Genomic DNA, 17,799 nt, shown 5'->3' on the forward strand with positions numbered 1-17,799 from the left:
TGAGCTGCCTCATTTTCTCGCTGTCACTAAATGAGAGTGGATGTTTTTCTGAAAAATAACACATGGTGAGAGATGTAGATTGGGCCTGTTTTAATGGGTTAAGAATGAGCTGAAATTATAAAAAGTAATGCTTACTGAAGAGCAGATCCCAGGGCCGATGTGTTGTAGAGTCGGATGTATTATCAGAAGGAAAATAAAACGTGCAAACATTGAAAGAGGGCAAGCTTTCCCTGTATTTCAGCACCCTGGACAGCACCCTCTCTTCCTCTTATTAACCCAACGTCACAAGCGCTCTTCAGAAACCGACTGCTTTTATTTTCAGTGAACAAAGTTGAGACGCTCTCACTTTCTAAGAGAGCTGTGCATTTTGTGAGAGTTCTTTTTTTTCTTTTAATAGTGATACTCCACTTCTGAGACCTAAATAATATTCAATTACATTTGCATGCGCATAGAAAGAAAACTTGAAAAAGAAACTCATGTAAACCTTAGGCCTATTTTTTCAGGATGTAAACTTTTAGTTATACATTTCGATACTTTTTGTGCGTGCGTAAAATCAAATTACCAAAAACTGGTCCGGGTATTTCACTTGTGTACCGCCAATTTAACAGCTACCATTGTTTTTAAAAACGAATAAAACATAAAGAGGGGATCATTGAGAGCGAACAGGCTCTCCCATCAGTCACAAAAGTCTCTGTTTCTCTCCAAGAAATCAAAGGGTGGTTTTTGGTTTTGTTAGGAGCAGAAGAGTTTGTTGATATTTTTGGGGAAACTGTCTTTGGAGGAGTCCTGGTGCTGCTGCAAGGCCGCCGCGCTCCTCTCCGCCTCCAGCATGGCGGGGCCTTTGGTGTTCGAGGTCCAAGAGACGGTGTTGTTGGTCAGAGCCTGGCTCAAAGTGCTGTGCCTGAAAAGGGGGTCGTGGAAAACCCCGTCCACCCAGTTTCTCAGGGTCGTGACCGGCGAGTCCTGCCTGTTGTCCAGGCCGGACACGGGTGAGGTAGCGGCGGGGGAGGGGGTGAGGGAGGAGGGCGGCGGGGGCTGGCACCTCAGCATACAGGACGGGTACTCAGTCTGGTTCAGAGAGGTCGCGGTTTGGGCCAAAGACCAGATACGAGGTTTGCCGTCTAAAATCTGGTGCCCTGGTTGCTGCTGCTGCTGGTTGTAGCACGTCTTCACCTGCTGTCTGCTCTCCGCCTGGAAATCATCCGGACTCGTTTTCAGACAACTTTTGCTCAAGTCCTGCTCCCCTCCCAGAGAAACCGGGATGGAGATTTTCAGAGACGTGTCCTTCATGAGGTGTTCAGCGGTACAGTCGCTCGTCGTGGTCATGTGTGTGTTCATGTGGTAGCGGTGTTTCAGCTCACACTCTGAGTTCTCAGACTCCAGTGTGTCGAAGTCATCCAGGTCGCTCAGCTGGAGGTCCTTATCGGGCCGACTCCTGGTCTCTGCAGGAGAACAGAGGAAAACAGACATGTCAGGGAAATATGAGATGACATACCATACGATGTGTGGCATCATATCTGATAAAAGCATCCTGAAGTGTCTCTGTCAGATTGAGAGCTGCTGAAAATTGAAGTTACACTTGTCAAATAAAAGTTAACTACCTTTGAAATGAATTAGAAAAAACTCGTGTGCAGCTTGACAACAGTGAATAAATATCAAGACCTCTGTTATGACTTAAAGAACATCAAGTCATGAATGAGATTTCACCAACATTACATCTAAACTACAAAAATATGAGTTACTGAGTCATTCTCAGCTCAAAGAAGAAGTGTGAAAAAAAAACAAGCAGCAACTCAAACATGAAGGTGGTTTGACCCTCCACTTCATCCCTATATGAAACTGAACCAGGCCCTTTTAAATGTAAAGTTCCAGGTTTCTTTACATGTTCAGATCCCCTCAGCATATCTTTATAGATATTGCATACATGCCTATACAGACATGGGCACTTACTTTTTTATTAGAAATAAATACTTTAGTTTAGTCTAATTCCAGCACATACTATGAGAATAATAAAAACAATGCAATGAGGCATCATTACCTTCTTGTAATAAGCCTCAAACAGTTTTAACAATCAATTGTAAGGACTGAATCGGTTTAGAGAACTTGATTTTATCATATCATGTTAATCTCTCTAAAACAGACATTTTTGAAGAAATAGAAATAATAAATGCCAATGTGTTAATGTCATTATTGTGTACAGTACATCGGCTTGGACTTTTCAACAAGAGTTTTTTTCAACACAGTTTAAGAGGACTCTACACAGAAGTCTAATTTTGACTTTTCTCTCAGTTGCTCTTGGGTATTTTTTGTAGTCATCCAGATCCCTCAGGTGACCGGCCGTAAGTGCAAGGAAGAGTTGCTCAAACTGACTATAGTGCATTAGTGCAGCCTCTTATTGAGAATTATATAGATACAATACAAAAAGAGCAAACTTTATGTGACTAATCTCAGCAAACAGGTCACCGGTACATCATTTTAATTTACTTATTAGGTAAAGAAACTTCAGATTATCCCCAAACAATCTAGAACAACACAACATAGTGACACTGACCATCCTCATTGTTCTCGCTCTTTATCTGCTCCTCCTGGGACCCATCCTCATCCTCGTCATATCTCTTCTCCTCCGAGCCCTTGTTTCTGGGCGGCCATGTCATCTTGTTCTCCTTCTTGAGCCTCCTCCTGGCATTGGCGAACCACGTGGAGACCTGAGTCAGGGTCATCTTGGTGATGATGGCCAACATGATCTTCTCGCCTTTGGTTGGGTACGGGTTCTTTCTGTGCTCCTGCAGCCAGGCCTTCAGCGTGCTGGTCGTCTCACGCGTGGCGTTTTTCCGCCTTGTTCCACCATCCATGGAGCCGTATCTGTTAGTAAGAAGAGAACAAACATGATGGTAATGAGAGGCTAAAAATCACAAGTGATGCTTGTTGCACAAAAATACCTCAAATGTTGCCCTGGCTGTTTCTTTTCTGAGCAATATGTGACATACAATCATTTTAAATGTATGCAAAACATGCTTTATAAGCCTCTCAATACTATTCATAACTCATTGTGCTTCCGGAAAAGTGTGAAGTTTTTAAAATTAATAGTAAACATGTCACATGTTGGTCACATAAAGAAACTACCAGGAAGAAGCAGAGGAGGCTTTTTCACCCCCCTTAAAAACCCACTGCAGTATTCATTATTATCGATCCTTTTGGAAACGTTATGATTATTTGTGGCAGTAAATTGTCATATTTATTTTTGTATCAGCATTAGATTTGCTATAACAATGCAGATTTTACTACACAAGATGCGAGGCAATAGTGACTTAGTTTTGCATAACTTCCCTGAGACGCTTAAAGCAACCTTTTCTGCAGGGCCTACACTAGTGTCCAAAATAAATCTGCTCTCAGTGTCCTCTGGAATACACAAATCATACCTTAAAGGTAAGTGTTAAACAGTTATATTGCTAATTGTAGTATGACTACATGCACATATATTTCAAAATATCAATGTATCACCTATTAAAAACATTCATAACCAAGCATACAACTTCCTCCCTAACCTCTCCTCTCACATAAATATCAGCCATAGAGCTCCATTTAAAATGCACAGTGTTGATTTTCAGTCAGCAGTGAGCTGTAAAAGTCCTCTCAGGGGAGGCTTTTATGAGGCCTTTATTGCTCCGTATAGCTTAGTGCAGGTCAAACACTGCTAAGGGAATCAAAGGAGCACCTTTCCATACCCTGGCAGATAAAATAGACTGTAAAATTGCTTTATTGAGTGTAATGATGAGCCCTCAGGTAAAAGAAGAGCGCAGGCAGAATAGGCCTGCTTGTTCTTCTAATCCAGTTTTACTTTAGACTGAGGCCTTTTGCTGTATTTGCACTTATTACGCTGACTCCTTCTGCACTTTAAACTGAATTTAGAGTGATTGGTAAAAGAATCTGGCTTTTATGTTTAGGTTATGTGAACTCTTGTGCCGTTAAAGTAATCAATCCGACACATGCTGGTGCGTGCATTTCTTAAGTTGCTGGTTCTGTGCAAAGAGCGTTCTCATTGTAGTAAACAATCAGCCATGGTTGTCATTCTCAGCTTACATTTTCCGCACATCACGGACTTCATTAAGATGTCATCCCATTATTGGGAAGACCTTTCAGTGTGGCAGGTGAACTCTTCACAGCACTGAAAAGGCCTCATGTCTTTCTGAAAGGAGCATGAGTCTTCTGAACCAAACATGAGCTCATCAGGAGATAAATGTGTCAGGAGATGAACCTCTATTCTGAGGTGTGATGAGAATGACTTGGACCTCCCAGCAATGATTGATCAAACACCAGTCAAACTTGGACTAATCTAGTGCATCATATGCATGATACCTGAGTGTTAACGGGTTGCCCAAACTTTGATAACATCCAATTCTAGCTGCTATAAAACATACGCCTGCAAACTTGTGCACCAGAGGAGTTTAACTTTGCTCAACATAAGATCAAAACTTTTTCTAGCTGGTCAAACGAAAAAAAAGTAAATCACTCAAATATGACCGTGGTTAACATATGAGAAAAGCAGAACAGTCACATCTTTATAGTCACAACTCACCTGTCATACTGGTACTGTCCTAAGGTTGGATCATAAGGATAGTAGGCTGTTGCCTGTGTTATTCCAGCATGTGCAGAAGCTGTCGCATCTTTAGTATCAAATGTGCCCTGCAGAAAAGACAAAGACAAACATTTTAAAGTGATACAACAGGGAATCAGTTCTGATACATTCAATGACTCACCTGGTTTGCAAAAATGATTGATGTCAGTTTGAGTTGAGTTGTATTAAGGTGAAAGTTTGTGCAGTTTTTAATGAGTCAGTCAGAGTTTGAAACACTGACACATCTTGCAAAATGAATAAGTAGTCTGTCAGTTACACATGGTGAAGTCTTTTCAAATAAAAACTTAAGATTTTACCAAATCAATTGTGTGCAACACCAGGAAACATGAGGTTCACACGTTTGTTCTGTAAAGGGATCATTGTAATAAAATCTATCAGACAGTTTCAGGATGGTTGCTTAAAAAAAGGCATGTTTGATTATTTTACTGACAAATAATCAGTTTACAAGTAATGTATTAATTTATCTCAACACTATGTGAGGCATTAATACATTTTCACACAAAAGCCACTTGATTAGATTTCTTTCTAGTCCTTCTGGGCCTGAGAATTGTCTAATAAAAATGTTTGAAATATATTTTTTACAACAAAAAATGACAGTATAATACAAACTTTAGACTTCAACGCCAGACTCATTTTTAACATCAGGTCATTTCTTTTTAATCTTAATATGAGCAGAACGATTACACTTTTTACTGTCCTGTCATAAAAATGATTCAAGGCAAAGTCTATCACAAACATTTGAGTTTAGATCTTATTTTCAATACATTTCATTTAATTTCTAAAGATGATTTGAGGGTGAATCGTGAGCTGTAAAATGCAGGTTTACAGCGATGTGGAGTGTACAAAAAGAGGAGAGGTGTGCCTGGCTCGCCTCTCAGCACCCTGCAGCTACATTAATCAATGCCAAGAGGGATCAGATGAAGGGCTTACCAGCGAGTAGAAAGCTGAGGCGTCCGTGCCGTATGTAACGTAATTCCCATAGCCTTGACTGCCGGTGTACGGGCTCCCGTACACGCCCAGTGCGGCGGCGGAGCTGAGCTCGTGCCTCGCCGTGGCCAGCAGCCGGCTCTCGTACACGGGACAGTAGACTGGTGTCTGCCCGGACGCCGCTACCCCGGAGTCGGCTATGGATCTGCCGGTGGACTCGCAGCAAGTGGTCAGAGAGTTGGTTGTCATCAGGAACTAGGAGGAAACCGAGAGAGAGTTAATCTTTGAGACAGTTATTGGCATGTTTTTTGAAATTCTGAGAGAGAAAAAATTAAATTTAATGCAAGACCTGGAAACTCACGAAGTTAGTTCATAACTTTTGGCTTTCAGTTGTAAAATAAGACAATTTCTGAAGTATAATCATGATTTAACTGTTCGAAAATCGTTTGACTTTTCTGATTTCAAAAAAAATAAACAAGAACTTTTTGACAGATACATGATTTTACTTATTCGGAATTGACCTGAATTGACTCCTCCTTAATCCCACATTTATTTCTGAAATGTAATCTGTCCAAAGTAATAAAACAACATCAAATGGCATGTAAAGAGTGATATTTGATGGTGGATGATGCTTCAGATCTTAGTGGTAATGTGCGCGTAAAACGTGCCCAAAACGACCCGTCTATTAGCTGTGATCCAAATGAAACAAACAGATAGCGCATGTCGCCGAGTCATACCCGAAGTAATGCCCAAATGATTTTTTATGGCTCAAAGCCAAAACAAAACAGCAGCTGGGTTACGGCACAAAACACACACAGCGCGTGCATAACAAGTTGGCATGCGTGTTCCGGTGAAGATAAACATATGGTTGACATTACAGAGCGGCTATTATCTTACAGAAATCAGTGAATGAGAGGTCGGGGTCTCGCTTTCTTTTTGTTATCCTCTCCTTACCTCCCTTCTATCTCTGCAGGAACTCAGGTATCGCTGGCAGTAACGAAATACCTCTCGGATACCCGAAAGCTCGGTGACAGCTTCCCTGATTCTTGGCCAAAACGCGTAAAGTGATCGCGCTTAAATCGATGAGATAATCAATTGCAGCGGTGTCAAAACTTAACCAAGCTATTGAATTAACAGAAATGAACTTACTTGTGGAGCAGACGAATAGGGATATCCAAATTGTGGATATGACATGGTAGAGAGGTCCCCCAATATCCAGAAATAAAGCGAGACTGAAGGTCTCCACTCTCACGCAGGCTGCGGCTCTGTTTGACTGTACCAATTGATTGGTAAGCACAGGCTCCTAGGATGCTTATAGGGCGAAGCAGAGTAGCATGTTTAATTTGTGCAAAATGCCCCCCACTCAAACGGCTTTCATCGGAGGAAAAAAATAAAAAAATAATACTGGAGGAAAATCTTCCTTAGCTTTTCCTTTTTCTTCTTAAAAGTCGATAAGAAATGATAAAAGAATCAAATCAATACAGACTTTCTTTGGCTGAAATATCACTTTGTTGTCAGATACATATTTTTGCCTTATAAAAAAGTAGTATAAAAGACGTCAGCAGCTGAGGCAGGTTGTTTTAAACGGCGGTGACTCTGACGTCAGAAGTTTCCCACTCTAAAAATGACCAGACTGTAACTTTAATATGCATTTTCTTTCCCAGGATGACGACAAAAACACACATCAGGCAGGACGTTCTTTGAGAGGAACCAGGGGAGGGGGCATTAAGGAAACAAAAAAAGAAGAGGTAAAAAATAAATTACAGCCCTAATCAATCAATTAGGCCAATCAGTGTCTTGAATATGCAAACGTATGTATCAGTTTAAATGCATTAGGCCTAATTAAGCACATTCTTATCATTGCTCCGCACTGATGCTAATCACAAGGGGAACTAATTGATTTTAAATTAATTAGTAAAGAATATTTCATTTTGGGCAGAGGGAGACATTCAGTCTTTTAGTAAATTAAACATTTACACCAAAAAGTCACATATTACGCTTTGACTGTATTTTTTAATAATTACCCACAAAAAAAGATCATATTTCACTTGAGTGCTGTTGTATTACGCTTTAGCCAATGAGTCTCCAGAGAGCTGTTCATGACCACATACTCCACAAAAAGGACTTAGGAGGATACAGTTTGTATAAACTTTAAATCTATCTATCTATCTATCTATCTATCTATCTATCTATCTATCTATCTATCTATCTATCTATCTATCTATCTATCTATCTATCTATCTATCCTTTCTTTTTCCTCTCATTCTACAGTCACGTGTGTTGCGTTCAGGTAAAACTGTCAAACTGCAGTGACCAAAACATCCAAAAACCTCCAACAACTCTCGCGCCACAGTAGCAAGAGCGCCGGGCGCGCGCTGCCTTGCTTGGAGAATCCCGGGTTGAGACATGTGGATAGCCCCGGGGGTCACTCCTCAAATTAATGATGATGTACTCCTCCTCCTCCTCCTCCCTTTTCTTCACCCTCCTCCTTCTCCCTCTCTCCTCTCCAGCTGGATCCGTGCCTGCCGGTGACAGGTCGATTGAGAGTGATTGATGACTATCTAGGGGACCGGGGCCAACATAATAATATGATAACGGCACCTGCAATAATTGCTCGCTTTCATTTACAGATGAAAGAAGTAATAAACAAGGCCGAAGGTGGAGTAGTTGTGCTTTGGTTAAGTCAACTTTCTTCCTGCTTTTTTCACTTGTGTTTTATTTTGGGAGGAAGGTGTGTTAGTGAGGGAGGACGGGCTGTATAAACTGTCTGTTCTCTCATTCATTTGGACAAATTGAATTATAGGGTTAGTACCTCCGAGCAAATGACCGCATTAACGCTATGAACAGGGGGCGGGGGAAAGTGTGGGTGTGTGTGTGTACATGTGTGTGTGTGTTTGGGGGGGTCAAACGAGATCAGCCCGTGCGTTTTAATTTGCATTAACTCTAATGCCACTTCAACATTAACCACCCGTCTGAACGGCTGAACCACACACTCACTCACACCTCCACACACAGCTCCTTTTTGTCTTATTAATTGAGACTTTTTTTTTTAATTCATTGGGGTTAATGTGACACGCAGTGCATTATGGCAGGGCGGGACCCAATTTATCTTCAACATCACACCCAGTGGACGAAAACATGAGAAAGTGATGACACGTTGATTTTGGGGAGGGTGGGAGCGCCCCTGAAACACACACACGTACTCACACACACACACTTGAGTGGCCTTTATTTTCCTCAGATATTTGCTGCAATCAGGGCCTCTCAGCTTATTTTCTTTATTGCCCTTTGCATGGACCTCTAACCTTGAGTATGTGAGAGAGAAGCTGGAAGACATTGTGAAAGTCTGATAGACACGTTTTAAACTACTAAGCTAAACTACACTGCCCACCCACCCTCCATCCATCCCTCCCTCCCTCCTCCCCTCGGTGTGTATACCTTTTCATTATCCACTGCGTTACCCAGTGTTATCGGGCGCCTATGATAAAATATTTAGGCGCACTAGTATATGCTTTTAGACGGAAAATGAAGGCGACGGCAAGAGTTCATGCTTGTTTAGCGTTTAAAGATTAAAAGAGTCTTCCCTTTTTTTCATCTTGGACAGATGTGGGGAAGCAAGGATGCTCTGAAGTGGAGCAAGTGAGGGAGAAGATGCTTTCCCAGTTCAGGACAAAGGGACCATGTTTATGGCCTGATTAACATTTTTTTAGGGCCCGAGCACCTACAAGGTCTGCGAAGGACCTTTTGTTTATCTTTCTTTCTTTCTTTCTTTCTTTCTTTCTTTCTTTCTTTCTTTCTTTCTTTCTCACTCTCTCTCTCTCTCTGAAATCAGTGTTTCCTTTTTTATTGTCCCTTGGAATCAGTCCCCACTCTTTGGCCATAATGAGGTCAATTTGTGAAATCAAGAGCTGGAGACCAATGAGTCTGTCATGTGCTGATTATTCAGTTGTTGTTTATTTGAAAAGTGTTGGCCAACAGATTAAGAGGAGTTATCAATTATACTACACCCCTTACAGATCAAGGGGAATAAAGTCTCTGGAAGTGTCATTGGATCTGAAGATTTGTCTGATTTCCTTTTACCAAGGAAATACATATGATTTGGTTGAGCACCAAGACCTTGAGGCTGGCTTCATTGCTGTGATTACAACTCTTCAATCTGAAATTGAAAGTGTTTTGTGGTTTAGGTGCTTTCATTACTAAAATGAGTATACAGTGAAGTTGTGCCATGTATGTAATGCTTCACGCCCTATCCATTGAACCTTTATCAGATCAAAAAGGTAATTGTAGATACACTTACATGGAAATCTAGCACCTAATGAATCTGACTCCATCCACAAGCTGTATTTAAGGTCAAAGTTTATAGACTGGGCACTTGCTGGAAGTTTAAATACAAGTATTGATGTCCCTAGATCTTGTGAATGAAAATAATTCTATGGAATACATGTGGGGGAAATACATCATGGAATTATTTGTGAAACTCTTAGTTGGAACCTTTCAATCTGTATTTTCAGAAACTTTCCAAATCATATTCAACAAATGTTTCCGTAAATTTCAATGCAATATTTTAAGAGTTTTCATGGAAATTTTGAGCACATTTCGAGCAATTTTTTAATATGATGATATGATGAAATTTGAAACTTTGAAAAAAAAAAGCCAAATGGAAACTTTATAAAACGTTGGAGAACTTTTCTAAAACTTTGGAAACTTTCTGGATTTTAAATGGGGTTTCTTTGAAAATGTTCTGAAAGTTACGATGAAAATTTCTGAGGAATTGTCAGTCAGACTTGTTAGACTTTTGGGGACTTTTTAATCTGACATTTCCAGACTTTCAGAAAGATTTCAGAAACATTTTGGGATTTATAAGACATTTTTGTAAACCTTAATTGGACATTTTTCATACATTTCTGCAAAACTTTTGGAAAATTGAAAAATAAGGAACATTTTCTTAAATTTTTGGAACACTTGTATGTATGGAATTTAACGTAAACTTGCAGACAATTTACCTCAGAAATGTAAAAAAAAAAAATATGCTGGGACCATTTTTTTTTTCTTGTTTTTCCTTGTTCTTGATCAATTTTGAAAATATAAATTATAACCATGCATTATCAGCGTGGTACCTTTATGAAAGATTGTAAAATTATTTTCTGGTCTAATTAGGTATGGATTAGATAGTAGGGTTCAGCAGGGTTCAATGCAGAAGTATTCGTCACATTGTTGAGTGACATTAAGTAACCGTTTCTCTCAAACTAGACTTAAGCCGCATTTTAGACTATAATCCTGTTCTTCAACCCTATGACCCCTTTACCCATCATATTTGTTTAGCTCTGTAACCATGTTTCTGCTTTTAACCAGAGGGCTGAAACGTCAAACTACTTTAATCTGATAAATAACGGAGCTGCACTTGGAAATGAGGCTCCTAATTTGCATCTCCTTTCCAACTTTACTCATGTTAGAAAGTTCCCCAACATTGTAATCATGAAGGTGTCACTTTACTGATAATCTGTTGTTGATTAATGAGCCACGGAAAGGGGAGTGTGGGAGTGCCTCTACTGTGTTTGTGCTTTGGATTGTTTGAGAACAGAGACAGACAGGCCAAGGGTATAAAAGTGTCTTTGTTCATCAAGCTAAGAGATCAAAGAAACAGTAATCATTAGCAAATAATCGCAGTAATCTCTGCAGAGCAAAGAGAGATATGCTAATGTAACCATATATCATATTATTTACCAGAATCAGAATCACATGATGGAATCACATCAATAAGACAGTCTAAACAAGGTACAGTATGTCATCCTCTCTGCATGAGCTTCATTTGAGCCAATATGATAGCTTTGAGTGAGCAGTTTCTCTTCACAGATTCAGTCTGGAGTGCTTTACAGGCAAAACGTGTGAATTCTGCTCTGAAGTTAGGACATATCTAAGGGCTGACTGAGCACTGAGACGAAAACTTGCCTCAATCAAGTGCGGTTCAGTGATAGTGCTGATGTTCACCTTTGCCGTGTTCAAACTCCCCAATGCAGGTTGGCATCAGGTGAAAGAAAAACTCACTTTATTGACTTCTTCTAAATGGACTTGTCTCTGTGTTTGTGTCTATGTTTGTGTCTCTATATCACTCTTTATTCTTCACTCTTATTCTGTAAATGTTCACCCAGACTGTGAGCTTATAATCATTGAGTCATGCTCTGTTTTCTTACAACATTAATGTTCTTTTTCAGACTTTATAAAACATCATTTATATTGAATTCTCTCATGTATGAGGGTCCTGCTCCAGCCCTCTTATGGTCCACTGTCTCATGCGTTTTGTTTTTTTGAGTCCACAACGTGAAAACCTAAGCTGACCTCAATAGTTGGAGACAGCTGCACAGGCCGACTTGTTCTGCAACATGAAGCCCGGAGCAGCTCCCAGGCTTTCCAATGGCTACCATGTTTCTCTTTCTGCAGTCATAGACATAATGTCCAAGTGTTTGTGCACACACACACACAACCACATACATACACACAACTACACGCAATGCTTATCCAGCAAAACATTAGCCTGTATCTATTGTCTAGTCTAGTCTTGGAGTCCAAATGGAATATTGATCTCCAACGATCCTCTCAATGTATTTCTTATTTCTTCCCCTGAACAACACAATGATTTCCCCCCTTCTCTCTTGGCCCTAAAGCTCTAATGGTTTTTGCATGAGTTGGATCGTAGGCTTGACTGCTTCAGGCGCTCAGTGTAAAAATGGTGACTTTGGTTATTTTTGCAGAGGATTTCTTGGACGTTTCCAGGAGGTAATAAATGCTATTTGTTTTTGGTGGTTTGTGCAACATTGAGTCAGTGGCTTTGAAAATTACTTCCTTAAATGTGCTTATCAGGTTAGATTGGTCAGGCTATAAACATTTTGATACTGGGAACCTTTACCTGGAGATATGTCCAGGTTTAGAGGAAGAAACAAGATGTTTGAGAATAAAATCGTGACAACTCTTCGTTTAAAATACACTTCCAAATAAAGTGCACTCTTAAGGGTTTTTTAAGTTTTGGACCAATTGGGTATCTTTCTTTTTTTTATTGTAAGGCCAGATAGAGTGCAGAGATAACAATAAATGAAAGACATGTTATAAAAAGTCCTGAACATACTGTATATTTTGGTTTCATTGAAACTTTCAGGGGCTTAGTTTAGATACCCACAAGGCATGATGTAAATGAATGTAGTGCTTTATTTCCCCTTTTTTCCAGGTAAGATGTGTAATAGGTGCCTTACATGTAGTTACTTAATATTATTTGTTAATGTATGCAATGTATTATATATGATGTTTGTAGTTCTCATTGGTATATGCTTCTGTTTACATATGGACATAAAAAAAAAAAAAAAATTATTTATTAATACTACTGTGGAGGCAGCTAGATGTATGCATCACTTGAATCCAAGACCAATTTACCTAAGAGAACAATAAGGTGTACAGTTTGGTATCGTATGGTATCGTATTGGGTCATATTGTACGTTGCCAGGTCTTGTTGTGTTGTACTGTATGGTATCATATCTTGTCATTGAGTCTTGTCTTGTTTCATATCATATCGCATCGTATCATATCGTACTGCACCGTGTCGTATCATATCATATTGTATTGTATTTTACCTTATCAAACCACATTATGTCATATTGCAGTGTATCGTTTAGTGTCATGTTGTGCTATATTATATCATCTAGTTTTGTTATGTATTGTTTTGTATCATATCGCATTTTACCGTGGCGTATCATACTCTTACTCGTATCATATCGTACTGCACCGTGACATATTTTAACGTATCCTATAGTATTTTGTTATACTGTGATGTATTGTTTAGTTTCTTGTCGTGTTGTGCCGTATCATATCACCTGGATTTGTTCTGTATCGTATCACATTTTATCGTATCCTGTCATGCTCTTACTCGTATCATATTGAACTGTACTGTATTTAATCGCATCGTATCACATTGTCATAGTGTGTTGTATCGAGTCTTGCCGTGTTGTGCCATATTGTATCATCTCATCTTGTTCTGTATTGTTTTGTATCATATTACATCTTATTGTACCATATATTGCACTCATACTCATATTATATTGTACTGCACTGTATCATATGGCTTTTTTGGGGGGTTCAAAACATATGAACTTAAATGTATTGTCTGTAATCTAAAGTTGTACTAAAGACAAAGCAGACTCAAGTGTATGTTGATTTTTGGCAGTTAAATTAAACATATGTAATATTTTCTGATGATGGCCACGGTTCCAAAATAATAGTGCAAATACTCATAAACATGAAATAAATAAATAAGATTTAGTTTGCTCTGCATTCACAGGATGAAACTATACATTCAGATATATGCAGCTTAACGCAACTGCATGCACCTTCAATGTTACCATGCCCATTATCCTTCTTATATCATCTCAAGCTGAGTGCAGGGTGGTGATAAAATTCAATGGAAGTAGACCTTTTTGGTTTTGGACAATACCAGGATAATATGCCTGAGATGAGTCTACCAGCCTTCTTTTTTCAGTTTTCCTCTCACTCCCATCCCTCTTCTTGCTGTTCTTCCTCTCCAGCCTCTCTAAGTGGTTTAACATGTCAAAGTTCTCTTGGCTCATCCATAATTGATCGCCACAAGGGGAGCATCTTCGCTGCACTTAGTTAACTAGCTATCTGCAGGTGTTCCCTTAGCAACTGACCAGGGACTGACACACTGAAATACTGTATGTAGACTCCCAAGCCCCAAAAATGTGAGCTCAACGTGTCTTGTAAATCCTGGTGTTGGCCCCTTGTTCACTGCTTGTGTTCTTGGACTCAGTATGTATGTATGCCCATTACACAGTCCAAGATACGGGTGAAAACAATCAAATGTCTTGTAACACTGACATTTGCACCTGCTCATCTGTGGTCATCCCTGTGATTTACATGCAGAGTGTAAAAGAGTATCTTTATATTTACACTGTTGAAATGTATGGCAACTGATGCATTAGAGGTGCTTTTTTAAATGCTGACTGGATTGGAGGCATTATCTGGATCGTTGGAAAAGCCCAATGCTTTTTAATTTTGCTTAAGTTGATTTTATTTCTTTTGTGTGGGAAAACGATGGGTCAAATTGATTCTATTATTATTTTTCCTCTTATAATTTAAATTTCTGTATTGATTATTTGGTGGCTGACACATTATATTCCTCATATACAATAATTATCTGTTCCATTGAGGGATGAAACACACTAGAAAAAAAGTTGTATTATTGTGATTATGTTGGATGGTTTGCAAAAATTAAAAAAATGAAAGTGACAAAATGAAGGGATATATTTTGCGTATTTAAAATAAAATCAGCCTATAAAAGTTGGACGGTATATTACAACAGGGAAACAAAGAAAGTGTGTTTGTTAGATTAGCTAAAGAACACTTGCTGTAAAATCTGGTGTATGAGACGCACTTGTGGTACCTTTTTTGTCATCTAATATAATATACTATATACAGTACCAGTATGAACTGCAGAGAGGGCTCTTCTATTGTGCTTCAGTATTTTTCCCAAAAGGATGGTACTTGCAGAAACAAGCAGCAGCTTCAAGGCAGACTTGCCCCTCACGCTTTTAATGCTTTTCTTTCTCATTAAGCCATAATCAGGCATCTAAAGAAAGCAGTGGTATACTATTGGGAAATTTGCTTGATTCAAAGTAGAGATTCAATTTAGGACAACAAGTGACCAGAGAGGAGTAGCAAGAGTGTCAGCAAATTGGTCATGGGCAGTGGGTCAGTCTGCACTTCATACAACCCTACTGTTAGCTAAGCTCAATACCCTACAGATAGCTGGCAGTGCAGGTTATAACAGATGGTACTAGAAAGAGCTACACATCTACATAGCATGCATGCTGATGAACTCAATGGAAGTCTTCATGCAGGAACACACTTTGAACGTTTTTCCCTCTGGGAGAGTCCCCAAAACAGACAGCGTCTTAAATACTGTTGCAACTTACTTCATATCCTGCCTAGATCACGCACACAAACCCACTGCAAACATCTCTTGAATAATCTTGCTCCCTCCATTGTCGGTGACTTTGGAGTCCCACCCCAGACTAAAATGAAACAGCTGAAGCTTATCACAGCCTGTTGTAGGCCAAGTCTGTCATATTTAAAAGTATCTGGAAACAGTCTTTCAAGAGTGCAATCGGGGACAAGATAAAGAAGAGTATGAGCTGAGAGAGCCTCGGCCCGAGGGAACAGGCTTATGTATGTGATTGTAATTTTTATGTCTCTGATCACATTGTAGCTTTTCTTTCCTTGTTCGTTTTAGGAAAGCAAATGCAAACAGCCTGACCAGCTGAACAATAAGACTTGTCAATCACCTTTCTGCCTGAATGTGTCATCCTGTGTGTGTGTGTGTCTGCATGTGTCACCAACGGCAGACCCATCATGTCAGACATTGGAATGACACTGACCAAGGTATGATGCACACACACACACACACACACACACACACACACACACACACACACACACACACACACACACACACACACACACACACACACACACACACACACACACACGCGCGCGCGCGCGCGCGCGCACACACTCAAACACAGGGGCCAGGTGGCTGCTCTCTCTGTCATGACAGACCTCAGACCAGACCACTGACTCCCTCGTCTCCCCCGACACCTGAGACCACCACCAGTGCAGCCAACCCAGCTGCAGCCATGTGCAGCCAGTTACTGAATACATTTCCAGAATCTGAAATCTGCAAGGAATATTTTGTGTTGTATTAATGTACAGTCACTTGTGCCAGTCTGGACAGTCTGTTAATTGCTGTTTTGACTTGCTTTCAAAAGTGACTCTTGTGTGCCATCCCTGCAAAATGCTTGTTTTCACTCAAACTGGTCACTAAAACATGATGGTATAAACCTTTTATTATGTTTATAAATACTCTCCTAAGAACTACACAGGATGATTCAAATCAAGTCAAAAGCAAGAAAATGATGGCACCTGTTTTAGCTCAGTGGTGAAAGTGGGCACCCCATACACAGAGGCCATAACCCACATGACAGCAGCTGCTGGTTTGACTCCCAAACTTGAGTCCTTGCTGTATGTCATACCCCACTCTCTGTCACTTCCACTGTCCTATCTAATGAGGCTAAAATGTCCCAAAACTAAGTTAAAAATAAGAAAATCAAGAAATACATTAATGCAAAGAGAAACAAAGAATATTTAGCGACTTTGGGTTCAGTATGAGGATCACTCCCTTAAATCAGGCTCTAGGTAAAAACAGAAAATCTGCAGAGCTAAGAGGGCGCCTAGGCTCTTATTGAGTCTGTGGTCTTTGGATATAACCAGGGGTCTGACACGTAAAGCCTTGGAGGTCAACAATAATATTATGGAATTAATTTGGTAATGAACAGGAGCTTACTGCAAAAAGGGAAGAATAAAAGTTAGTGATAGTTGCAGCAGCAGCATTTTTGACCAGCTGAAGGCACTTAAGAGAAGACTGAGAAACAACCATACAGAAGATATTACAGGACTCCAAATGCTACTAAAATGCTTTCCTTGAAGAATAAGGAGCATTTAATTTTTTTAATTGGCTTCAGCTAGAAGACTCCTGATTATTAAAACAAAGGCCAGAATTCAGCAACCCTCAATTTCTAAAAGCGGCTTGATGTTTTGTGATAACAGTTTAAGAATGCAGAATATCTCATTTAATTAATTGGATGTCAAACAATATTATATTTATCCTGTAAATGTTAGGTTTGAGTGAGTCTTAGTAAGGAGAAATGAATGTTGGAAAGGAAGTTGATGCATTGGCTTAAGCTGCAATGATTAGTGGTTTGCAAACTGAGGTATATGACAGGGCATCATCAACATATAGTGAGACCATACATAGATCTGCTATGTAATCAGAAATGATTGAAACAAAGTAATATTAGAGCTTTGCGGTCCTAGAGATGAATCAATAGCATGAATGGTTTTATGTTTCTATCCCTGTGCCTGTGTGTTGGACAGGAGATCACCACAGTGTGCCCATGTTTTACCAACATGTACTTGGTAAAGTTCGAGCAAACTCCAAATCCCGGTCTAAGAAAAAGCACCGAAAGTCATGTTGGTGCACATTTATAAAATAAATCTTCCTCTACTTTCTTTTTCTTTGTCTTGAAATATCCACACAAAGGATGACCAGAAATGACTTGTCTCCATCCTCCTCCACATTCTTTCCATTTGTTTCTGCCCCTGATGCACATGGATATTAT

General features: G+C 39.7%; 1 protein-coding gene across 1 annotated transcript; it reads right to left on the reverse strand.

Moving 5' to 3' along the window:
* Positions 1-292: 292 nt before the first annotated feature.
* irx4a (iroquois homeobox 4a) lies at positions 293-6,983 on the reverse strand. The gene is made up of 5 exons (XM_034698213.1): positions 6,713-6,983; positions 5,567-5,818; positions 4,577-4,683; positions 2,552-2,862; positions 293-1,442 (listed from the first exon to the last, which is right to left on the reverse strand). The coding sequence occupies exons 1-5, from the start codon at positions 6,755-6,757 to the stop codon at positions 733-735; spliced, it is 1,425 nt and encodes a 474-aa protein (XP_034554104.1). The 5' UTR covers positions 6,758-6,983; the 3' UTR covers positions 293-732.
* Positions 6,984-17,799: the final 10,816 nt, after the last annotated feature.

This window comes from Notolabrus celidotus, chromosome 12 (genome assembly GCF_009762535.1).
Source record: "Notolabrus celidotus isolate fNotCel1 chromosome 12, fNotCel1.pri, whole genome shotgun sequence".
Taxonomy (NCBI): domain Eukaryota; kingdom Metazoa; phylum Chordata; class Actinopteri; order Labriformes; family Labridae; genus Notolabrus; species Notolabrus celidotus.